Source organism: Barbus barbus (genome assembly GCF_936440315.1).
Source record: "Barbus barbus genome assembly, chromosome: 37".
Classification (NCBI taxonomy): domain Eukaryota; kingdom Metazoa; phylum Chordata; class Actinopteri; order Cypriniformes; family Cyprinidae; genus Barbus; species Barbus barbus.
In genome coordinates, this window is record NC_136715.1 from 6192719 (window position 1) to 6218815 (window position 26097).

At 39.3% G+C, this 26097-nt stretch overlaps 1 protein-coding gene across 1 annotated transcript; it reads right to left on the reverse strand.

Annotated features, from left to right (window-relative positions):
• Positions 1–2053: 2053 nt before the first annotated feature.
• Positions 2054–24921, reverse strand: LOC306856997 (serine/threonine-protein kinase WNK2-like; the record flags this gene model as incomplete). Its single annotated transcript, XM_079396604.1, has 29 exons — positions 2054–4341; positions 4619–4869; positions 5369–5413; positions 6467–6565; positions 7024–7236; positions 7346–7596; positions 7721–8304; positions 11044–11111; positions 11196–11253; positions 12064–12914; positions 13066–13266; positions 13386–13437; positions 13546–13716; positions 13922–14038; positions 14117–14279; positions 14486–14526; positions 14627–14893; positions 15167–15601; positions 15807–15974; positions 16236–16274; positions 16398–16532; positions 18460–18938; positions 19289–19571; positions 19720–19939; positions 20022–20110; positions 20445–20602; positions 20751–20971; positions 21188–21360; positions 24310–24921. The coding sequence occupies 29 exons, from the start codon at positions 24919–24921 to the stop codon at positions 4060–4062; spliced, it is 6726 nt and encodes a 2241-aa protein (XP_079252730.1). The 3' UTR covers positions 2054–4059.
• Between the last annotated feature and the right edge of the window lie 1176 nt (positions 24922–26097).

Here is a 26097-nt window from a genome sequence, read left to right on the forward strand (position 1 = left end):
GAAAACAGACAGCTAAAGCCAGTAGATAGCCTACTGGTTATCAAAGGTAGGGCATAGACACTGCCCACCAAAATGCCCTTATATGGTAGAAATCAGACCTTACAAACATGTAAAACAACTGAATACAAAAGAAATGGATAACAAATTTGAATAATATCTAATAAGTAGCCAACTTTAAAATAATAATAATAATAATGATAATGCTACTAGAAACGGCTTCAAATAAATAAATAAATAATTTTCCAAACGTAAGAGATGCCAGCTGATTCTGTGGATGGACATGTGTTCAAGAAATTTGCAAGTAAGTGTTAAAAAATGGTACAATTACACAAACTGCAGGTTGTTTACTCAGGAGAAAGTACGAGCATGCTGAAAATAAACAAAGCTGATGACATTGATTACTTTCTGGGGAAAGCGCGCGCATGCATCGTGGAACTCTCTGAAATGGCGAAAGAATTAACTCGGGGAGAAGGATTGGTGAATGTAGATCATTGTGATAAATGATCTGTTAAGAAATACAATGTGATTTGTGTTCTAATATCCTAATATTCTAATGTGTTGCACTTTAAATGTGTTGGGCTCTTTAAGAACAGGCATTTGGTATATTCGGTATTCGCTGTGTCAGTGTGTGATATGTCGTGTTTGTGACACGAGATCTCTTAATAAAATATGTGGCCGTCACATTGTTAATTCTTGGGATGTAGCCTAAAACAGTGAATAAATATTATTTTTGTTTTCTTTGCACTCAAAAAGTATTCTCGTAGCTTTGCAAAATTGAAGTTGAACCACTGATGTCACATGGACTGTTTACATGTCTGGGTCTGGGAATTGCAGTTGCATTGCTGTCTATGCAGGGTCAAAGAGCTCTCAGATTTCATCAAATATCTTAATTTGTCTTCCAAAGATGAACTAAAGTCTTAGGGGTTTGGAACAACATGAGGGTGAGTAATTAATGACAGAATTATCATTTTTAGGGGAACTAACCCTTTAATGGAAAGAGGAACTTATGTCAGAATATCTTAATTATTCAGACTTGCTGTGGTGAATCTGGCTGATACTTACCTCATTTGACTTTGATTTGGTCGAAATCCTTCTCATTAAAAATGGATTTAGTGAGTATAAACGTTTTTGTCCAGACTTATGGGATGATTCCTGCCAAAAGTAGCCTATTGCAGTCACAGATAAATAATAATAATAATAAACGAGTAAAAAACACAATTTGAAAATGCAAGTAAAAATGTTGCACAAGATTTAAAAATGAAAGCGTTTTCAGAATAGCAAACAATGGTCACTAATCGAAAAATAATGAAAAATTATCTGACTTGCACAGAAAATCATGTTTTCCATTTTTTACAGGCCTAACCTTTTTTTTTTTTTTTATCTCTTTATAATTGTCATCGAAATGTTAAAGTGGCCCTATTATACGCCCCTGATTATTATTGTTATACTTTGTTCTCAAATTATTAATGTTAACAACATCAGCATTGAGTGACAATGATTATAGCGTGTAGATTTCAATTTCTGTACAGTCTAATATCTAATTGTCTTACCATTCAAATTTCATATTAAGAAATTCTTTTAACCCAAAATGCAAATTATGCTTCCTTCCAACTGGTTTTCTTTAAAATACAAATCTTGTGTAATCCCAGGCTATCTGTAATCAGAAGCACATTTAAAACTGGAATATAATTTAATTTCATTCACATGTGTTTCATAAACACATAATCCTTTCTGGATCACAATCCGCCATCAAAATGATAAATTTAATTATTCCAGCTGCTGTGAGAAAAGGATATAAATTAACCGCCACCTGCAGGATCCTCGCATGCTGTAGCCTACTAGCTGCGACAACTTCTTTGTTTACAGACGTGACGTAATGACGCAGTGCCATGCTCGAATTTCCCGCGAAAACCTACCCGTACCACTCAAATTAGAAAACATTATTAACAACAAAACTTACATTTAATACATATAATAATCGTTGATGAAATTTCGTTGTTGAATATTCAGGCATGTTCACTCTGCGGTAAAACACAAGAAATGACCAGTTACTGCAAATCCTGATTGTACCTTTAATCTTTCAAAATAGTGGTATGGAAAAGTTCTGCATTAAGTTTTCTCATGATATGAATCATTACATCAATGTCATATTGCCTATTATTTATTTGTTTGTACAAGGTAGACATTTCTGAAAATGTGTAACAAAATGCATTTCTTTTGAAGATTGTAACATAGTGTAATGAACTTTTTCTGAAGACAAACATCAAGTAAAATGGCTCAGGTTTGAGATGGGCTACCTCATATTTCAGTCTACATAGCCATACAGAATGTAAACAAGCTTAGTACTGTTATAATGCAAGAACTGTCATAGTGCAGTCTTATTAACTTAATGCCATTTCACCAGAAAAAAAAAAACATTATTATGTTTTGTGACCCAAATATCAATAGCCCATTTAATTTTATTTCAAAATATGATTAATCATTTGTAAACTGCTGCATTGGTGAAATACAAAAATAATAGATAATACATTAAAATAAGATTTGCTGTATCATAAAGACAGAACCGTTTACAATGACAAAAAATAATGACTCGTTTACACCTCTGCTTAAGGTTATGTCTACTTATGTCTACTGCAAAATATATTAAAAACATACAGAAAAAAGTTTAGTAAAAGTTAGCATGAGCAGATTTTTTCTACTTCATCCTGTTACATTCCACATTTTTGTTTTTATTTTGTTATAATAACATATACCTCGCCAGAACTATAAATTAGAGAACATGTTTGTGTACTAGTAATTACTTTATTAACTCAAATTTAGGTGTTAGTAGTTAGTTTAGTGTAGACACGGTCTTTTATACTGTATGTTGCAAAGCATCAGTCTGTGTCAACACTCTATGAAACCACCAGGAAACTCCAGTATTAGGATTATTACTTAGAAACAGTAGCAGTGGGATCTAAATGATGATATTGTGCTATGAGGCTGTGCTGTAACTGCAAACATGACTGCAGCAGTAGAGATCTTTCAGCTCATTAATTGTAAAATTAGTTTTTAGATTCAGAAAAACAACTAATCTTGCTCTCCTTTTTGCTCTAGGTCAATGTGATTTTTTTTACTGTATAAGATGATGTAGAAAATAACAAAATCAATGCACATACCTTCAAAACAAAATGACAAATTGAGCTGAAATGCATTTTATACATGTCCATAAAGGACATCATAAACCGCATGTGGGGAAAACATGAATTTAGTTAGTATTATGCTTGGTAACAGAAAATGAATAGCAGTCACCATTACCCTTGGTACACTGGCTGGTAATGTACGTAGCACAGTCCTCAGTTGCAGTTCAAGGCACTCTAGCAGGCTTGTTCACCTGAAATGTACAGTCAGTTAAAGTTCTCTCTTTTCTCAGTTCAGGTTGTTACTTTTCTAGCATGCGATAATGTGTTTTTGACTAGTGCGTTGCGAAATTAGCGATCGCTGCAGGACGTGGTGAAAAATTCACAGTGACGTCATGATCGTGATCATTGCTCCAAACTCCAGTGTTTTCAGCTAACTGTGATGTGATACTATTCAACCCAAAACACTGATTGACCTAAACCTTAGTCTTTCATTTACTTGTCCGGTTTATGCACATATGCAGACAAAGCCTATATTTACAAAGTATAAACGGTGTCTATACTCATCTACACCAATTTAAGAGCACCTTATACCATTTACATATGTGTACAGCTCAAGGTGAGAAGGAAGTTGATTCTGCACAAACACTAGCAAGCTAAATAGATTTTGATGAAAAATATACATTCTGTACATATGCCTATGCTAAAATTCAGTTATGCTACATAGGCTATATGAATATGTACAATAATACTGAATGTGCACATGATATGCTTACGTTGTTGGCCAGAGTATTTACATGTTCATGTGGAATTACTACATTGTAACTACATGCTAACAACTGCAACAGATAGAATTGCACACTTCTAGGCCTAACTAGCACTCTAACTCTGAAGTATTTTTGGCAACAGAGTAAGAAGTGTAAGTACAGTGATTGTGAAGCTACATGGTCCTATTTCTAGAACTAGGCACCTCGCTGGGGGAAGAAGGTGCTGTCCAAGAGGGGGATTGCACAGCAGTAAAAGCAAAGACTTCTTGGTTATGAGTGGTAGTCATTGCTGGCCAGTGGTCCATGGCTAAGGGTGGGGCGGTCATCTTTCCGTAAGAGTTACTGTGCTGCAGTACTTGTGAAGTGTCAATCGGCATCACAAAGGCATGGGAATCAATCTGCGGCCATGAAAGAGACAGCTGGGAAGCATTCAGTTTCTCTATTGAATCTGGAGCCTAAAAAAAGACATTAGCATTAGAGAATGCCTATGTTGTTTCACACTAAACTTTTAACATGAGTATAAAGGAGACATCATAACAATTTAAAGGAATAATGAAACGTCAGTCACTATTTAATGTACTCATCTTGATGTTGTTGAAAATCTGCATGATTCCATTTAATAGTAATTTTGAAGAATTTCGGAATATTATGAATAAAGGATTTTGAAATGTAACGTTTTAGGTGAACATACCCTTTAAATATTTGGTAAGGAAGTATTTTTAAAAACGTCACCTCTATAGCGCTCCAGATCCTGGATCTGGTCAGTTGCTGCGGTCTTAGACTGAGGGAGCGTGAGCGTGAAGGAGCTCTCACCCCTTCTGCCCAGTTATCCACCAGCCTATGAAGCTGCTGTGTGAAAGCATCGGTCTTGTTGTTGCTGTTGTTTGTCTGTGCTTGGGCGAGACCAATTGGCTGGTGAGGAGGGGGAGTGGATCCAGGAGGCATTGGGGACTGATTAGAGGCAGCTGACGGTGTTCCAGATCCTATTAAAAAAAGTCAATTTGAGATGTTGGAATGTCACAAAACATGAAATACAATTCACAGTGTCCGTGACTATGTTAAATAACTTATTAAACTATAACTGGACTGTTAATACTGCTCTAAAATTAAATGTAATATGTCAACAGGATCAAAAGCAAGACACGTATCCAGATGCAAATGCTTAGCAAGTGTGTGTCCAACTGTATAGTAACAAATACTCAAGGAGGTCATGGAGAGCTATATTGGCCCTTTTAGAGAACTTGAGCTGACATATTTCGAATTGGAACTCTTTAAAAAAAATGAGGCATTTGTGTCAATCTTGCTTATTGAATATGTTTTAGGCCTAATGCTATTATGTTGGTTACAATACTATGTCCACAGAGTAAAATGTTGTTTTTAACATCACAGCTTACAGCTGGAGCAACAGTGTCAAGGTTTCAGCTTTGGCAAATTGAATATTTAAAGTCTAAAGTTTAGAAATTAAGAAAAGAGAATAGTTACTGCTGCCACGTTCTTTACCCAGACACAGGCGTTTCAGTGTTGACCCTACAAAAAGAAAAGTTAAAATTAGTTTTCTGTAGAAAATTACTGCACAAAGAGGTGGAACATGTCATTTAACTTTTTAAAGTTACAACTGCTAAAAAAAAAAACCTGCATTAGAGGTAAGTGATTACAAGTCAAAATGTTAAAACACTGAAATTAAGTGAAGATGTGAAGCTCAAATAGCGAAAGTATCTAGAAGCATAACAACATTGCCATCAAAAACAGACAACTGAATAAAACAAACTTAAATTTTCTAAGGATAAACAGAGGATAGAAAAATCAAAAACACTGGAAGGAAACACAGGATGATCAAAGATGAAGCATGAAAGGGTTACTCCACCCCAAAATGAAAATTGTGTCATTAATCACTTACCCCCATGTAGTTCCAAACCCGTAAAAGATTCGTTCGTCTTCGGAACACAATTTAAGATATTTTGGATGAAAACCGGGAGGCTTGTGACTGTCTCATTGACTGCCAAACAATTAACACTGTCAAGGCCCAGAAAAGTATAAAATAAATCCATCTGCCATCAGTGGTTCAACTGTAACGTTATAAAGCTACGAGAATACTTTTTGTACGCAAAGAAAAAAAAAAGACTTCGTCTCCTCTGTGTCAGCGTAGTGCCATTTTGGAGAATATCCGCTGGACGCAAACTGCGTACGCTCTTCTGTGTCACGGATATGTCTTCTATGTTTGTTTACACTTTGATTTGAACGAAAACAGCATGTCCCTGTGGTGCGGCTGACACAGAACAGCGTACGCAGTTTGCGTCCAGTGATAAGTGTCGACAGTCCTTGACAGTGTTAATTGTTTGCCAGTCAATGGGACAGTCACAAGCCTCCCGGTTTTCATCCAAAATATCTTAAATTGAGTTCCGAAGATGAACAAAGCATAGTGATTAATGACAAAATTTTCATTTTGGGGTGGAGTAACCATTGAATAATCATAAGCAAAAAGATAAATAATTGATTAAAGAGAAGAAGAGAGTGGGAGAAAGATAGCGGGGGCTCCCAACATATGACATGGAGAATGGCGGAAAGGAGAGAGATACAAACAGATGGACAGAGAAACAAGCCCACTGAGGAATCTAGCGCGTGGTTTACTACTGGATTTATAGGTGACCTGCGCAGACGCCTGGGGAGAAGGAGGCCAGCCTGTGGACAGAAGTACAGAGGTGAGAGAAAGAGCGAGATCCATTAATTCAAGCAACCAGAACAGAAGGGTACACAGAAAAAAATAACATTATTATAAATGCATTCGTAAAAATACATCTGGATGTAATTCAGCTTATTAATATCAAAGCCTCCATGTAAAAGTCCCATTGATTTTATTAATTCCTACAATTGGGACTTATATTTGGGAATCGTGTACATAAAAGACTTACAGAAAAAGTTTTTTATAGGAAACTTTACATGTGCATGTCTAAAAGGTTTTAATTTTAATGCCAATTTCATCCAATATGTTTATTTCTATGCAGGTGGGTGATCAATTGATATTGACTGGATAATCATCTCTAATCAATCATTGAAAGTCTGCTATGAAGCCACATTATTTTACTGACTTAAGGAATTTTCTCTTAAAGTGCATGCTAGGAAATCAGTATAAAAGTCACCTTGGCCAGGCTGGATACGTGGCCCAGGTCCTTCTCCCTGTAGACCAGAGTAGATGTTGTCTGAGGAGAGAGATCCTTTGAGAGAGCAGGGCTGTTGGGTCTGAACCGGAACAGACACAGAACAAGGTAGAGTCCCAGTCCCAGAATAAGCCTTGCCATCGGACAAGTTGGAAGCCCTGGCAGGAGACCCATTCAAACTTGGGGCAGCCTCTGCTGAAAGAGAAAAATTACATGCTGAGATGCTCTTGGGTAGATTCCAAATACTAAGATCCTTTTAGTTGCCTTATATATATGAATGTTATATTTTAACTCTACAACTAACCTGATTTTGTTAAATCATTAGGTTTGCTGCTGTCACTAGTTTTAGAGGCAACATTTTTCAGCTGTTGTACAAGAGGACTGAACAATTTGCCAGCTCTTAGTTTGTGTCTGCTGGTCCTGCGCTTGCGTCCAGCAGGGGGTGCTGTGGGGGGGATGTAAAGACCTGGAGGAGGTGGTTTCCCTAATCTAATGTAGAGAAACTCAATCTCTTCTCGGTGGTGGGCCTCCAGTTCAGTTATCTCCTTCATATGCCTGTATAAAGATGAAGCAAGCAATGGTGAGTACCTAAGAATTTGTATTTATTGCTCTGATTACTTTTCACTGAATTTATATTTCCTCTCTGCATCAAAAACACACACAGACATGATAAACTCACTTTTCTCTTAGTCTTTGAAGCTCCCTCTTTATATCTGAGTCCTCCATCTCTGAATCATTGTCACTGCTGACATAGGATCCGTGAACCCCTCCCTTTCTGCTTGGCGAATCAGAGCTTTGCACACTACTACTGCGGCCGGAGCGCCTCAGAAAAGCCACTGCCCTTTTCATGAGGTCACTTCCTCTCCTTTCAGACCTACCATGATGGGATGGCGTTGCAGGGGCCATTTTGGCAGGGCTGCTCTCAGCTCCAGAGTCAGAGGACATGAAACGGGTGTGAACGGTGACATCCGCTGAGACTGAGGTCTGTGCCTTTGGTAGCGAGCCTCGTTTGGTCAGAGGAGGTGGGGGATCCAGATAAAAGTCAGGTGGGGCAGAATATCTGCTGCTGTGCTTCCTGCGTGTAACCTCATCTTCTGTGCTGACCACTGAGAACCTGCCGACAGTAGTAGCTGGCACAGTCGGCTCTTCATACATTGCACATTCTCCCAAAAAGCCCCCAGGGTGTGCTGGAGATTCTGTGCTGCTCAGGCTACGCTGCTTCCGACCTTGACTTGACAGTATGTCAGTGGAGCTAGGCACCATCTAATCCAGAGAATTGAAATCAAAACAAAAATACAAAATACTGATACTATAAGAATTGTTTTACATATTACATTAACAGACAACCATTACTTCATCCTAAAAAATGTATTTGGTACAAACACATATAGTTGTCGACCGATATGGCTTTTTTGACAGCCGATGACGATATCTTGGAAAGATGGGTGGCCGATGGCCGAAATAATTTTATTTATTTGAATTAAGATTTAAGAAATCTGAACGCATCTAAATGGATTAAAAATAAATGTGTAAAATAAACATACCTTTACTTTAGATGACAATTTTTTTTCACAAATAAATACATATTTAATAATATAATTAAAGAGGATTAAACACTGTAACCAACAGGGTACTCAGTATTCTGGGAAGTTTGTGTGCATTGGGAATCATAATTTTTCAAATAAAGCCAAGGTAACACTCATGTTACATACAGCACACAGTGAAAATGACATCATTATAACAGTGGGCAAATGCATAAAGCACAGCATAATTTGAATTCAAGAATATAAAATTTGTCAATCCAGTGGAGCTGAACTCTCCTCCTGTCCGCATTTAAGTCGCACAGACCGACCGTCACTCAGAGCACACACGATCATGCAGGATACAAATGCACACTTCACAAGATCTCATCTCACAGCTAGATTCGACTAAGTCTGCAAGGTTTGTGAAATTAAATATTCATAAAGTCATTCAAAGATTTGTTTAAATGATATAAATGCATATTTGCTGAATGCTGACAGCAAGCGAGAAAGTATTATATTGTTTGCCTTTCTGTTACCAATAATATAAAAGCAATCGTTATAATACTTTTTTGTTTACATTTTAATTCCTTTGTTTAACAGTTCTATCTGATTATTAGACAGACTTCTATCCGCATTAGACAGAACCATAGCCTGTAAAAAAAGATGGACAACACGTGTCCACTTCCTTCCACTATAGAAAAGTGAAGCGAATGCATCTCAGTATGGCTGCTGCCATCTTGAGTAAATGACATCATTTGGAGTCTGAGTCTGCACAGCAGAGATTCGTTTGGGGCCAGAGTCTGCAGTAGTGTCGTGAGGTAGAGCCACGGAATCAAAATCCCGCTCAAATTCCCGCAGACCCAATCAACCATAATGACACACCCCAGTTTTATAGCTTCAAATTACTAACTTATCACAAAAACGAACAATTGAACATATATCAGTGTGATAACAACTACCTTAAATGACCAAAACCATATTTCGGAAAATTGCATTGGAAGTGTAATTTTTTTTAAAATTTTGACTGAAGTCCCATTCGTTTACATGGAGAGGGCGGGGTTTATGACCTGTACTGCAGCCAGCCACCAATGGGTGATCAAAGAGCCTGCAGCTTCACTTTTCAGGAGGAGTGAGACTCACCCGGACAGAACTGTGCAAATGTTATTAGCTTGGTCCCTCATTTTTAAACACAATTTTACACCTCACTCGTATCTAATCTGGAATAGCAAGAATCTACTGTATAAACACAAATCTCTTTTCTTTGAAAATTGGTTTAAAAAATTTTGGTGTCTCAACTTTTCAATCAAAATGGTTCAATCTGTAATTAGTAATGAGTTTTTAGCTAAGCATGGAATTCCTGTTAGTCCGAAAGAGTTTGCAATTGTTGCTGATGCAGTGCCACGTGGAATTCTCATGCTTTTTAGAGGTCTTTCTTTTCCAATCTCATGTCACTCAGTGGATCTTTGTAAAACATTTGTTGGAAAACAGTGCCTTTCGTCATCCAAGTCAAAAAACAATAAGAAAATTAGAGTTTTGTTTCAGATGGAGTCTATTTCTGTGCCTTATGTAATCTCTTATTGGAATGGTTTAGTAAGTGATATTCCCTGGAAGAAAGTTTGGTCATTACCTCACAAATATTTAATTACTAACAAAATGAGAGAAATTGCATTAAAGTTGATTCATAGAATTTACCCGGATAAGTGCTCTCTTAAAAGACTTAAGAATGATATTAATACCAACTGTTCTTTCTGTTTAGAAAACAATGAAACTTCTTTACATTTATTCTGGAATTGCTCTTACACAACATCATTTTGGTGTGACATTCTTGACTTTATTAATTGTTATGTGCATCCTAATTTTGAGTTTACTTATAGAAATGTAATTTTTGGCTTTCATGAATGTGAAAAAAGGTGATACTTATTTCATAAACCTTATTTTCCTGTTAGCTAAATATCATATTCATAAATGTACATTTTCTAAATGAAAACCTCTTTTTTTAAGATTCAAACTTGAAATTAAAATGTATTTTGAATCTATTGAGTTCTCTACAACTTAAAAGCAATAAGAACAATGGCTTTGCTAAAGGACTTGGCACTTCCTTTGGACTGAAAGACTGAATGACCCTGGACTGTTGTTGTATTGTTATGTTTTGACAATGATGACAATTGTTATTGTTTAATTGTAAAATAAAAAAAAGTAAAAAAAAAACCCGGACAGAACTGTTAATGATGATAGCGAACAAGAGGGAGAATGTGAGAGCTGTGTGCTCAGCACGCGCCGTCAAAATAAAAGTTTCAAACACATCAGCCAAACTTATCGGCCAATGCCGATATTTGAAAAATAACAAATATCGGCTGATACATCGGCCTTGGCGATATATCGGTCGACCACTAAACACGAAGTGGGCTCCCAGATAAATAAACTATTTATTAACCCGTATTTCCCGACAGAAATTAGAAGCATGCTGTACATGATGTACCTTATACCGACTTCTAGATCCAGAGCAAGAGGTAGAGTGTGGCATTACATGTCTCCTTGTCACAGTAACTGTTGAGAAATATGGCTTTAATTGTTTGTAAATGATAAATATTTCTTGAAGAGCATCTGTCATGAGAAAAAATAAGACCATACCTCCAACCGCCGAGTCGCTGAGAGCACTTAAACTGTCCACACGCTCTGGAATTTGAGGCTAAAAGACAAAAAACAATGTTTTTAGGTGGAGATTCATCAATCACAAATTCAAAATATCCTTAACTTCGAAATGGTTTTTAAGACATGCTGAAAACAAGGGTGATAGGCGAGTTTATACAAAAGTGTAATGGCGCTTTTCCACTGCATGGTACAGCAAGGTACGGTTCAGTACCGCTCACTTTTGGGGGGTTTTCCACTAGGTACAGTACCTGGTACTTTTTTTAGTACCACCTCGGCCAAGGTTCCAAGCGAGCCGTACCGTTACCTAAACATGACGTGTAAACTCTGCTGATCACTGATTGGCTGGAGAAAATCTTCACTCTCTGCGCCATTGAACTTGCGGCACGAGACACAACAGACCCGCTAGATTTAAATCAGCACAGCCAGCGAAGGATCGAAGGCAACCGTTTTGAATGAGCGCACCTTTTTTAAACAACCTAAAAATGTCTGTTTCGATGTCTGTTGAGGAAGTACAGACGATCCTCTCATTGATATCCGAGGAGTGGATCCAGCGAGAGCTTAATGGAGTGACGCGGAATTAACAAGTTTTTCAGGAGTCACGGCAGTAGAGGCGGCGCAACTATAACAACACATGAATAATCCCGCCCACTCTAAAGCGGTACTAAACTGCAGTGGAAACACAAAACGAGCTGAACTGAGCCATGTCGTGCCGTTCTGAGCTGTGCCGAGCCGAGTCGTAGCACGCAGTGGAAAAGCGCCACAAGTCCTTAGGTACTATTCCTCACACCTTAATAAACAGATTTTATCTATTTAAAAAATGTGACAAAATGGCCGCGTGTAAACTTACCAACTGCTCTCCTGCTCTGAATCGTCCCTCTCCCATAAGACTAGGTGTGTTGGTTCCTGACCCTCCCACTGCACTTTCTGGTCCTGGTGGAGACTGGATATACTCTGTGCCAGATCCTGGAGTTTCAGCAGCACTTCCCGATGTGTACATGGGAGCATACTCTTGATACAGTAAATTCCTCAGTTTCTCATCCAGAGTCTTAATAGTGCTGTCTACAAACCCTCTGGTACGTGCCTCTCCATCTGATTCACTAGGGACAAAGTTGTGTTGTGAAGGAGCGGGGCTTTGAGGCAGGGAAGGTGCCTTATTTCCACTCACAGTTGACAAAGGCTGCTGCAGCACTACAGGCTGCTGTGTACGTTCAACTCGACTCGAGGTAATGGAGTGAAGTTGCTCACGAGCAGACGTACTCTCTTGTGATGGTGGCGGCATCACAGAGGATGACCTCTGAGCCCCACTGTTCACTTCAAGGGACAGCGGCATGACCAAGGGACAGCAGGGCACCTCCTCCACCATGGAGACAGCACATGCAATTTCAGCCATCTGCTGAGCAGTGTGCATGGGGGAAACTGAGCCTAATCTGCCACTCTGGGTCTCATCCACAAAAAGAGAGCTTTGAGGATCCATGCATGGCTGGGATTTTTGCACACTGACCTGGGCGGAGCCCAAATGTGGCCCCTCCTCTGAATGGGAAGCAGGCTGCACTGGCATTGCAGCAGTTTGTGGGGCAGGGGGAGCTTGAGAAAGAGCAGCCAAAGACAGAGGATCAGTAGTGGTCATAGAAAGGGGACTCCAAACCCCATAAGGATCACTTCCTCCAGATGGAGGTGCTGTGGCACAGGCTTCTGAATCTGTGGAATGAAAGCAAACAAACAAAACAGAAAATCTTAGGGGACATGCCGATACAATTGTGATAAAATACTCAACACGCAGTTTATTCATTGTTCCAATATTTCTGTATCTGTATTATGCACACTAAGTAATATCGTAACCCGACATTACCCATTGATGCAGAGGCAGATCCTGTGCTGGGTTCTGGTGGCTGGGCTGATGCACTCTCACTAGGCTGAGCTGTCCCATCAGTTACTGTTGTTGTGGATGGAGATTGTGTAGATGGACCTCCATCTGAGGATGCATCCTGAATGGCAGCAGGAGCCTCTTCCACAGGGCAGATGATGAACCACCTTTTACCTGTGTGAAGAACTGAACAAAGGACAAGAACCCATGCTAACTGTTTAAACACTGATATATTCATTCTTCAGCAAACATTTGGGGAGCATGAATTTTAAATTTGCCAATTACAGGTGGACAAAAAATATTACCATTTTGCTGATAAACAGGCTGGGGGGCCCCAGGTTGCTGTCCTTTTATTCCCTGGAGATTAACAGGCGGCCTGTTAGTATCATTTAATTTAGTCATTTTAGTGAATTTTCACCCACACATTACAAATTTGGGATGTCAGATTCTGACTTCCTGTATTACCTCTCCCACTTGATCCCTAGGAGTTTGTCCTTGCAAATGACTTGTCCCAAGTTCTGATGTCTTCTCTCCATCCATGTCCTCGCTTAGAATGTCCTCTGCCTTGTCAACAATGTCTTTAAGTTGATCTATAAAAATGTCCTTTTCTATTGGTAGAATGAAACCATTTTCCACCTGATACACAAATGAAAGAAACAAAATCTTCAAAGCTGCACAGAAAAGAAACTATGTAAAAGTGTAATAGGATTAAAAATCTTTGTTTCAGCTGAATCCCTAAACTGATGGTAGACTATACACATTTACATTTTAATTTCAAAACTTAAGCAGCACAATATTGTTTTGTAATGTTCTAAAAGTCAGCACAGAACCTTAATCTCACCATATAAGTGGCTATTTCTTCAGGTGCGTCTCCATCTAGGTCAAATTTGAAAGTCACCATTTTATGATTATGTGTCTCCAGCTGGCATTCCACCATCTTGTCACCTGTTTTACTAACCTGGAAGTACAACATCATGTTAGGAGGTAATGGCAAAAAAAAAAAAAAAACATTTAAAAATAAATGTTTTATCCTCACATTTAACATGCTTAGCTTTGGCTTGTTAATTTTTTCCTGGCGTGAGCGTGTACGAGTAGATTTTCGGTGGTGCTTTCTGGGTTTGCCATCACCCTTTCCCCCACCAGTGGTTCCCTCATAGCTGTCACTCATTTCTTTACCAGAACCTGCATCTTGGTTTAGGCTAAACAAACAAGACAGAATAACCTGAAGAAAAAACATGCTAGGAGACAATTTGAGATGATTTATATTGTTTTAATGCATTGGGTTGTATCTGCCACTATAAGTAGTTCAAATACACCCATTGTAAATAAAGAATCACATGATGTTTGCATTCAATCAGATATGGAATTTCCATAAACTTTTCAGGGAATAATAACATCTACCTACCTGTCACATACATAACTATGGAATGGCATAGATACAGGTGCCTGTAAGGAAAATATAATTTCAGCAATCCATGTGGTACTTTGTTATAAGAATACATATTATAGTCATATAAACGAAAGGAGGCTTTATGCCTACTGTTGCCTCAGTGCTGGTCTGAAATGGGCTGGGCTCTGGTGCAGGAGGAAGAGGCATTGAAGCAGTGTCTGCCATTTGCTTGCCAGTACTCTCAGGAACAGCATATCCTGTCTGTATGCCAGCAGGCTGCAGAGGAGGCTCCATGGTCTCAGGTGGGGCTTGGGCAGTGGTAACCTTTGGCTCTGATTGCCTGTCCTGTGGAGGAGACTGGATCTGCGACACAATGGTGTGAACTGGGGCCAGGATCTGCATTTCCTCATGGCAAGGGTACTCCTGATGAAAAAAAAAACATTGTTGTGTTTCACTGCTACAGAAGCCTTGACCTCAATTGTAAGGCTCACGGAATAATACTAATTATCCTGTATCATTGATTGCTATACAAGACACTACTGCACCAATCCTGATTACTGTACTGCCATTTTGCTGTCCCTCTCAAAGGAATTACTGTTCTTTAACACTTGTGTGATCATAGAAATTATTATGATACACATTCACCATACGAAAAACAATCCTTGCATTAAGCAAGAAAGAAACCACATCATTTACCTCTGTAAAAGGTTCAGGAATAGATGGGTCTTGCTGAAGGAGGGAGGCTGGATTAGGGATGGGAAGGAAGGGCTGTGTTTGTTGGGGTTGAGATCTGAAAAGGGCACCTTCTGGTGGTGGAACTGGGGAGTACATCTGCTGCAGATGTTCCTCAGGAGGAAGCATGGGTGGGGACAGGGCCATAGTCAGGAGAGGTATAGGGGTAGGAACATTCAGAGGGGTGGACACAGGTGTTCCTGCTCCAAGCATGCAGGGTACATTCTGCATTGGTAGTAGGGGGAGAGGAGCAGTGATAGGGCTTGCTGAGTAGTAGGGGGAAGGCACAGGAGGAGCATTTGTTGGGTAGGGTGAAGAGTAAGAGACTGAGGGGAAAGGTATTGACTCTGTCCCTGCAGATGTGCCCCCTTCTGGCAAAAGAGGATATGTCGAAGGAAACTAAAGAATAAAGAGCAAGATAAAAATGTAAACAGCCAGAGGTAAGCTAGAAAGCTCCATTGTTGCATGTAGAATTAAGAAAATCCCTCAACTTCTGCCATCTAATGTTGAACAAATTTCAAACTTGCCTAAAGAATGTACTTGTTCTGGTATCTGAGAAAAGCTGTTGCACACGCAGGCCTAGTTACAGGTTTCAGGAACTGACCTGTGTAGCAATTTGTAGAGGCTGGAGAAGGGGTGTCTGAACATTTAGCTGTGGTTGTGAAGAAAGGCTAGTGGTGCTGAGCATTGAAGATGCCGACTGTAATAGATGCTGTGGAATGGACTGAGGATCTGAAGATGACTGCGCTAGGGGCTGAAATGTTGATAAAGTCTGGGAAAGACAAAGAGAAAAAAAGAAAAAGACTGATTTTAAAATTAAAACTAATTTCAAGAATGCTTAATCCACAGCTCCCACGGATTATGCTGCAGAACACATCTTTATCCAAGTCAGTGATATAAACGGAACTTATTCCTTGTTTAGTGGACTTTCAATAAACTGATAAAATTTATGGCATGACTGAAACTGAAATCCCAAAATTTCCAGAACATTTAAAAAAAAGACTGTGATGTTTTTTATACAGATTGAGTCTACCTGAGGCAGGAAAGCTTCAGGATGGAAATAGAGATGAAACTGAGAGAAATACAAACACAAGGAAGAACAAAGACTAAATCAAACTATTTAACTATCACTTTGCTAAGACACAGGAATGCATCCGCCCTCATTTATGGGAGGTCAAACCTATAGTAGCCTTACCTCCTGTGCTAATGGTACAGTTGTCTGGTTTTGTTGTGCCAAGAGGGCAGAGGCAGGAATGCTCTGTGGATGAGCATGTGGTACAGGGGTAGCTGGAGCAGAGACGGTCTTAGATGGAACCAGTTGTGCGGAAGGCTGAAAAACACATGCACAAACACAAATCTTAATACAGGCACATTTGCAATTAAGCATTTCACAGCCAAAAGCAGTTCTTCATGATATTACTAGAATAGCAAGTCTAGCAGCACATGGTTTGATGTGACGGGTAAATTATCGGCTGCTGACAGAGAACAAAAAAAGAAAATGTGAGATATCAAACATCAGAGCAGTGATTTGCTCTACACGCAGGGGATGTTGCTCTAAAAGAGACTACATACAGGGTGACAGCAATAATTTGCAGTGTTCAAGCAGCAGTCATTTATTGTTCAGTCAGCTTGCTGTGCAATCTTCTAGCAGTCTGCTAAGAGACTGTGTCCTTCAAAAGGACATAATAGTCCCCTGAAGACAGTACCATTTCTCTTTTTTTTTTTTTTTAAATAGCAGTGATTAGAGGAAATACATTCAGTTTAGTTCCAAAAACAAAGTACAATTTTCCTCTTAAATGCTACATAGGAATACAACTAGAAGGGATTGGAATGTTGAAGCAATACCTAAATACATATGGAAGAAGGTAAAGAAGAAGCTTGGAAAGTATAGGTGAGCCAAAAGTGAATGTTTGGTCTAGACTTCCTTGCTGGGATCATAGCTGCTATGTTTTATTTTTCACCTACCACAAGACCTGATCCAACTTCACTGTCCTGCACAGAAAAAGACCCAGTTTCCTGATGTGATAGGGGTACGTACAAAGAACCTACGCTTTGGACCTGAGGTACAAGGAACCTAACACTAGCATCACTGCAGCCATCTCCAGCTTGTGCCCGGTCAGTTAGGACTGGGGAACTGGTTCGCCGATTGATGATATGATGTAGACAGCGATGGAGGTGAGACAAATCTGAGCTGTCCCTCAAACTAGGAGAATGTGGTCCAGTGATAGGGGACACTGGAGAGGACGACCTGATTGGGGAGGGTGGATCGACTGGTAAAGATATGGACATGTGCCTGGAAGATGTGTGAACCGGTGAAGGTATAGCTACATAGACAGGGGTAAACGTAGTGGTATGGCTTAGTGATGACATGTTGTTAGGTAGAGCTGTCACAGGAATCTGTGAAGGAGAATGGCTTTTATGGACTGGAGAAGGTGGGGTGACTTGAACTGGTATTGAACTTATATGTATGTTCTTAGTAACAGAAACTTGCTTTGGAGGCAGCGTAGATATATATGGAGACTGTGGGGCCATATAAATCGGTGAGCTGGAGTCTGGATGAGCTAGATCAGGTGAGAATGATGGTTTTAATGAGGAAAGTGGTGGCATGTTTTGGTGGATGGGGGAGGAAGAGGGTGAAGAGGCATGACCGAGAGACCCTCGACCCCCTGATCCTACAGCCAGTAACATTGCCATACAAGCCTGGCAGTAATGCGAGTGGACATCAGAGTTCCTCCTACTGAATGACATTGGCTGGGCCTGAGAATTCATTTTCACCTGCTCTGAACTATATTCAGCTCTGGTGTCTTCATAAACATTATTTGGTGCCTGATCATCATTTGTGAATGATGAAGAACCTATGAAGGCGCTTATTGATAACAACTGATCCATTTCATCCTTAGAGCTTGCTTCAGGTTTGTGACAGCTATAAGCCTGATGATGCAGCTGTTCTAACGAATCTTGAAGATCAGTCCTCCTCCGTAATTTGTCGAGAAATGAGGTGCTGCTACGCCTGGTCCCCGTCAAGTTATCGGAGAATAGCATAGGATTTTGGGAGTCACCAGGAATACTGCCATGTCGCTGCTCATTCAGCCAGAGTTTGAGGGAAAAAAACACATTTTTAAATTTAGACAGTCATCATAACATAAAAAAACAGTTCTAAGGGAAGAAAAGAATGGGAATAAAGATGGTGGTCTTGGAGTTTTCCAACAAAGTAAAGCTCGACTGCAATGATATGGTGAATTTAAATACACACTTACAGGTGATTGCTGGTAGGCGCTCTGATGCAGGTGTACAGAAGATTGCTGAAAAGCCCCTTGATGTAGCTGATGAGTTGACTGCTGATATTGCTGGTGCAGCTGAACAGTGGGTTGTTGCTGGGGTGCTTGTGGCACCAAACCATGGGCCTGTGCTTGTGCAGCCTGGTGCATGGGAGCACTAGGCTGTTGTTGGGCTCCCTGGGGTTGCTGAGGACTAGGTTGTTGCTGGGTCCCATGGAGTAACTGACCGATGGTTTGTTGTGGGACACCTTGGGGCATTTGTAGAGCCGGTTGTTGTTGAGTCCCCAGAGGAAGGTGTGAAGTAGATGGCTGTTGGGCACCTTCTGGCAACTGAGCCAGAAGCTGTGCTGGAGGGCTTAAGACCCTTTGGGCAGTGGAAATGGACTCAGATAGGGATTGCTGAGAGGTGTCTTGGTTGCCCGAAGCACCTGTTACCATTGTTGAGCCACTGCTGTCTGCTGCATTAGTTGGGACAAACAACATAAAGTACATTTTCAAGTTGTTGAAGCAAGGGAAATTTTTGCATACCTGCATTGAGTAAGTTAAACAAAAGAATTTAACGAAATAATTAACATAATATAATCAAGTGAAATAAATCTATTGGTTCTGTGGATATTACAACATCTTATTGGTTCTGTGGATATCGTTACTAATCTCAGACCCATTCATATAATGACTGATTTAAAACATACTTTAAAAAAGAAACACAATATTGTACTGGTCTTTCCATCTTTTGTGTGGATATCTTTGAAGAATTAAGAACCACAGTGTCAACTATACATACTGTATATCTGTAGATGTCTCTCACGTGTAGCTGTTGTAGCACTTGTCGGGGCACTGCAAATCAGGCTGACTGCTTCAGTCTGTAGTTCCTCTGTTTCAGATGGAAGACTGGGTAGTCCACCCACTGGTGGTCCTGTGGAGGGCACCTGAAGGAGATTTTGTGCCTGAGTCTTGGTGCTTCTCTCTTCTGTCTTTCCATTATGGGCTGAGGCGCTCCGCTGTCTTCTCCACTTTATTAGAGACACACGATCACGGATAGACTTACTCACAATCTTCACATCAATCTCTAAAAAGAAGCCAGACTCCACCTGCCAGAATAGATCATTGAACAACTCTTAAATAGTGACTATTACTTACTGAATTCATTATGAATAAGTATTCCAAACTATGAATATCTAATAAATGTATATGTATGTATCTTCAGATGTTGCATTACTAAAAATCATGTTTGTTTACCATTTCCTGGGCAACTGCTTCCGGGACTTCTGTGTCCAGGTCAAAGGCAAACTCGATAGCACCACTGTCTTTATACTTCCCTTTAAGTTTCTTCTGGTCTTCAACCCAAAGCCTTAGAGCAATGGAAGACTTTGTGCCGTCATCCTCTTCTGCCAGCTCTACTCTTACTCCAGTGTCCTCCGCAAAGAATGCATGATTTAGTAAGTCCTTTATAGAGTACCTTTCAGAAGAGGAAGATGAAATTTGGTTTGTAAAGACCTGAAAATTTTGATGGTGCTATAGCATTCAGCTGATGGACTCACCTTTCCTCCCAGCGATTGCAGATACACTCTCCAATGATTTCTTTTATTTCAGGCACGGTCACCTTACTGAAACTGGCTGGCTTCACACCCTGTGCAGTGAATTAAAAAGGAACCCAACACACACACAATGACAATGAAAGGACATTTTACAAGTTTCAAAATTTTCCTTTTTATCTGACTGACAATTACAAAACATGACATAGATCTACCAATGAGCAGAATTATTATCTACATAAATCATATGTAAAGTACATTCTGCCTTTTAACTGAATGAGACCATTTCTGAATAAATGCATTATATAACATGTTTCATGGACAACACCCTCTATATTAGACAAGACATTGTATTTTTTCACTCAAGTAATATTCCATTCTAAAAAAAAATTAATGATGGTCGGTGAGGAGCACTTTGCTCAAACTTACACTAGTAACTTTGCGATAGATTTGTGCTGCATTTTGGCACTCTGAGTATGGATACTCAGAGGTAGCCATTTCTAGCATACACATCCCAAACGCATACACATCTACTGCTTCATCATAGTGCTCCTCATACATCTCAGGGGCCATAAACTCTGGAGTGCCTAAAATAGGAAGAAACCAAGAAGGGAAAAAAATCAATAGCTACATGGATGTGAGCTACAGTCTACATCATCTAAACAGGCTGTTTAAATGTTGTATTCAATGTAGCCTAATCTGATAAATCTCAAAACCCTGTCACTCTCCTATTACCGATTACACTTTTGGCAAATGAAGCTCTTTTTAGAGTGGCCAGGCCAAGATCTCCAATCTTGACGGAGCCTGTAGGACCAGTGATGAAGATGTTGTCACACTTCAAGTCCCGATGGATGATGGGAGGGGTCCTCGTATGGAGAAAGTGAAGACCTTTTAAGATCTGTCTGCACCAGCTTCGTAAAACTTTTGATTTCATCACCTTGAATCGCTTCAGATATCTACATAATAACAGAAACAGAGTTGGAGTTTATTGTCTTAACCAATTTAAAAATGTTATATTGTAGACAAAATTGGGTTTTCTGCAAAGTGATGCAAGTTGTAACAGGGCAGATTACATTCCTTGGTGTCCCACAGCTAGCAATTCAAACCAACTAAGATGCTAACCCTGGTGTGATGGCATCAGTTGTTACATGTCTTTGTTTTATTTGACTCACGTTTTCAGTGTTCCAGATGTCATCAGTTCAGTGACTAAAACAATGCACTTCTTCCCCTTAAGAGGAGATTCCCAAAAGTCATAGAAGCGCACAATGTTTGGATGCTGAAGACCTTTTAGCATTTCTGCTTCCTCTTTAAACCTCTGACGTTCTGCTTTGGACAGCTTACGATCCTGAGATGGAAAGGGGTCAACATTGGTTTTTGAGATTCCAGGCACATGCCAGGAGAAAAGTGAGAGACAGAAAGACAAGTGGAAAGAGAGATGGATTGATAAACAAACATATGGCATCAAGATATGTAAGAGAGACTGAACTGAATTAACCAAACTGCCACACTGTTGAGAAAACTCAATTATCCTCCTTACAGGAAAAAAATAGTTCTATAAAATAGCTCTTGGCCAGTGGAAGACATGCATTCTAAAGACATTTGGGTCAATCTTTATTGATTTAAAGTGCACATTCGCTGTAATAGCTTTCTAAGGATAGACAATATATCTGTTTTATTGTATGTTTGTGTGGTTGTGGTTGTGGGGGTGAGGACAATATCTCTGAACATGATATGACTAAGAAAGTCAAGAAGATCAAAGCCAGATAAGAGATAAAAAACAACTAAACTACAGTTATGAAAGCATATTGATGCAACATGAAAGGCAAAATATGCATACCCCTCAAAGAGAGGGATGTGTGATTAACATATTGAAGACCTTTGATATGCAGTACAAAGCAGAAAATATGATTAAAATAAACCGCATAATGAAAAAAACCCACCCTAACATTCTGTTTTGAGGTTTGTCTGATGAACTGAATAGAAATGAACCAACATAAAACTGAAGTCTCTTTACTCGGTATACAAAATGTTCCTGCGGGTTAGAGAGAGAGATACTTGCAGGGCTAAACCTAATGTTACAGTTACAGAGTCACTGATGGTTCCCATGCTGGTGTGTAGCTACGGTCAAGAAGCTGACCAAATCAATACCTTTGCATCTGCCCTCATCCTGCTGCTAAATTTACTAAACGCTGACAGGGAGTATCTGTAACATCTCTGTCCCTCACAATCAGGCGATGTGCAACCCCATAAAACCCCCATACTGCGCCATCTAATACCTCTCATGAACTCAGAGACACACACACACAGACATATTTTTCATTCGACCTCCCCCATTCTCAATTTACTCTAAGCACTTCAGACCAAACATGCTACCAGATTCCTAGGTGGTTTCTATAAGAGCAAAGGTAAATATGTTCATACATTGAAAAAGTCTCCCAAACTGTCACTGCATTTCTGATACAGTTTAAACACAAACGACTTAAACACTGTGGCATAGATTATTTTCAGGGGTGTGTTAAATCAGAAGCTCTTACAAAAGGAAATGGGCTTTTCATTTGTACATATGGCCAGGGCATGGCTCTGACATTTTTTTCCTGAGATAATGAAGACTCACAGAGAGCTGAAGACAACAGCTTTTTTATATGTTCATTATGCTGCTGATGCATCCTTGTCAGACAAATGAGGGATAAGTCAGGTTGGGCGTTCAGCTGTACATAAAATGGTCCATTAGGAATATCTTTTATATTGTCTCGAGAACGCTACTGGTTGATGTGAGGGAAGCCATGTTCCTTAGTACACAGCCATCTTCACCTCATCTGACCTGTTGCTCTGTCTCTTCCTTTCTCTCTAGTCTCCCTCCTAGCAGATTTGGGGACCTCAGTGAGTTTTTGGCTTGCTCAGCAGTCACAATATACGCTGCTAATTCCCTCCATGTGATTTTTAAGATTCAGAAAGCGGGATGAATCCTATTCAAAACTGACAGCATGCCCCATACAATGGCTGCAATACAGACAGTAACACTCTCTCAAATATAGAATGGAATAAAAAAGGAAGGAAGTCATTCATTCAGAGAGACAAAGCAAAAATCTCACAAATATTGACTGGGAGCCCCTTTTTTATAACACTGCTCACACACAGAAACAAAAACCAGACCATCCTCACGTATAACATCAGAACTCCAGAGATCATAACTGCCTAGTCATCCTTCCAGTGACAGTGAACGCAGATATAATCCTGTCTTCCCAAAATGAAAATAAGCTTCTTCTTAGTAGTCTACGAGGTATTTTTAATCAATCTTTCTGTTGACTGTATACAGTAAAAATATGTTGTGTATGTATATGATAAAGGGTAAATGTTATTGTTCATGTGATGTTTCTAAGACAGATTGATCTGGTAAAACATAACTGTCTTGTTTCAAGTTTAGACCTGACAATTAATTTAAAAAGAAGACAATATAACAGAGAAACTGCTTGATAGCATTTAACTATTGCATCATTTCAGCAGGTAAGTGCACGACCACACTTATCACATGACCCCTATGCAGAGGGGACTGATTCTCCAGGGATGTGCACTGCTTCTCTACAGAGTTTGTTTGTGTCCACACCCTACTGTAAATGTCTACTTCAATGATTTTTGAGTGAGCTCTGAAATATATTAACTATATTTTCCACAAGCTAGAAGCAGCACAAAGCTGTTTACAGGAGGTATTCCGATGTATCGCTTTTAACATAATCGGGCTCTCTCAATATTCCAGAAAGTAATAACAAAAATGTTAACATTTAGTATTCTCTTTTGAACTCAGCTGAACCTCAAATCATAGGAAATCTGATCTAGATGTGGTCATGGTGATCCAATCTCTCCATTTTACAATCAATAGTGCTGATGAAAGGAAGACGTCATATCAGATGACCCGGCAAACTTGTACAAGAAGCAGGCGTTTTGAATGGCAACAGGATCAATCAGAAAAATACAGACTTTTTTGCTAATAACAAACTACACAGAAACTTAATCTTTATTTACAGTTCACAGTTACAGTTTTAACTTCTAGATAATTGATATCCTACGAATCTAGTCATTATGCCCAACAAATTAAGTAGATCTGTTGGTTATCTGACACTTTTTTTTTTGCAATATCAATGATAATGATATTAAATAACATATCAACAAATTTGGAAAGACCAACAACAGACAAAGCCTTTATGGAAAAAAAGGAAAAGGAGTGAAAGATTGCAAGAGTTATTGCAAAACTCCAGTGGTTAAGATTGAGAATACGTTGTAACTGCATTTTCCTTACCTGAAGTTCACACCAGGCCACCTCCACCCATGTTTCAGTGTCCAGGCCTTTATAAACTGTTTTGAAGGACCCTCTGCCAAGCTCAATATCAAACTTAAGAAAGCGTCCACCTGGAGAGGTGGATACAGCCTTCATTCCGGCCTCTTCCTCGTTCTCATCACTCCCAGCTTTCCCCACGCTCTTGGATGTTTCAGATTTTTCAGCATCATGTTTTTCCTCAGCGTCGCATGTCTCTGGCTCTTTGGTGAAGTTCTCTTTTACACTTTCCCCCTGTCCCACCTGACTCTCCACGTTAAAGCTCCTCTGGACAGCAATATGTGGACTTTTAACGGGACTGCAGGTGATGTCGCATTCTGAAATCTCCAATTCTTGATCCTCTGACTCAGAGAACCACAAACTTCTGCGTATAAATCTCTGTCGGACCAGACCTTTGTAATCTGATAGAGGGTATGTGGTTGGATCGCTGGCCCCTCTGTGTGATGCAGCTGTGGGGTCCATGTGAGTGGGATGTTCATGGCCATTTTCATAAATTACAGTCTTTTTTGAAGGGACAGAAGGAACTGTGAAGCCCACAGGCTGCTGCTCAGAGTTGGATCCAGTCCGGTTTTCCATGACCAGTGAATCGCTGGACACTCATCTGTGACATTCAGCCGTTTGCATGGTCCTCCTTGAATGAATGCACCTGCAATATGGCAAGTAATTTTAACATTTATTCCTTAAACTAACTCAAATCTTTTTTGTGTTCCTAACTGTTTCCTTACCAGTAATTAATTCAAAATTACTAGTTTCGGTTTCTATTTGACTACTAAGTATTCGTTAGAAACTAGTACTTATCCCAGAAGTAACTAGTATTTAGCACTTGCTCCTTACATACTAGTACTTATAACTTCTCTAGACACAAGAAGACTATCCAAATAATAAAAATCCATATTTACTAGTGTATATTTATTAGATACTAGTACATATTTACATGGGGGAAAATCTCAATTGTTGTAAAAAAATATATATTTTTTTCACCATATATAAAGACAATTAGGAATGGATACTTTACAGGATATCGTATATAATTTATATTAAAATTCCTAAAAGTAAGGTTTTAAATGTCACTAGTAACAACTGGAATACTGTAAATTTGTCACCAGTAACAGTAGTTATGGGATAATGACTAGCAGCAAATAAGTGAGTTCTACAAAGTAAGTAGCCTACTAATTAACTACTTTACCCACTACTAGAATTTATAAATAAAAAATAGAAAATACTGGATTACTTCATAATAAAAAAGGTGCTAGAAACAGAACAGACACTATCTTGTATTAAATGAATAAATGTTAAAACGGTTTGCCATACCTGCAATACCAGTCTGTACTGACGCAGTTCGGCATCATTTGAGGACTGACTGCCAGACTCGTCGTTTACATATAATATCTAATATTAATTATAATCAAATATTAATACAATTAATTAAAAAGCAAAACAGAAAATATATATAGAGTTAATAATGACATGAACTTCTTTTTCAAGTAAGAGGTAAGCTGCCTTACATCAAAAAGTCATGCCACAAATGCACTTTAAAAGATTTTCTTTTCAATATGAAACTAATATCAGTATTTGACTCACCATGCTAGGTAGTTGAGAGGTTGCCACGTTGTTTAATCCGTCATAAAACTATAAAGTGCGCTGCTGTCCCTTGAAATAACATTTTAATGGTCTTTCAGACGTCTACTTTGACCAAGCGACCACATAGCAGCTTCAAACCCGAGCACCCTTGCTTCTTATAAATGTCAGCGT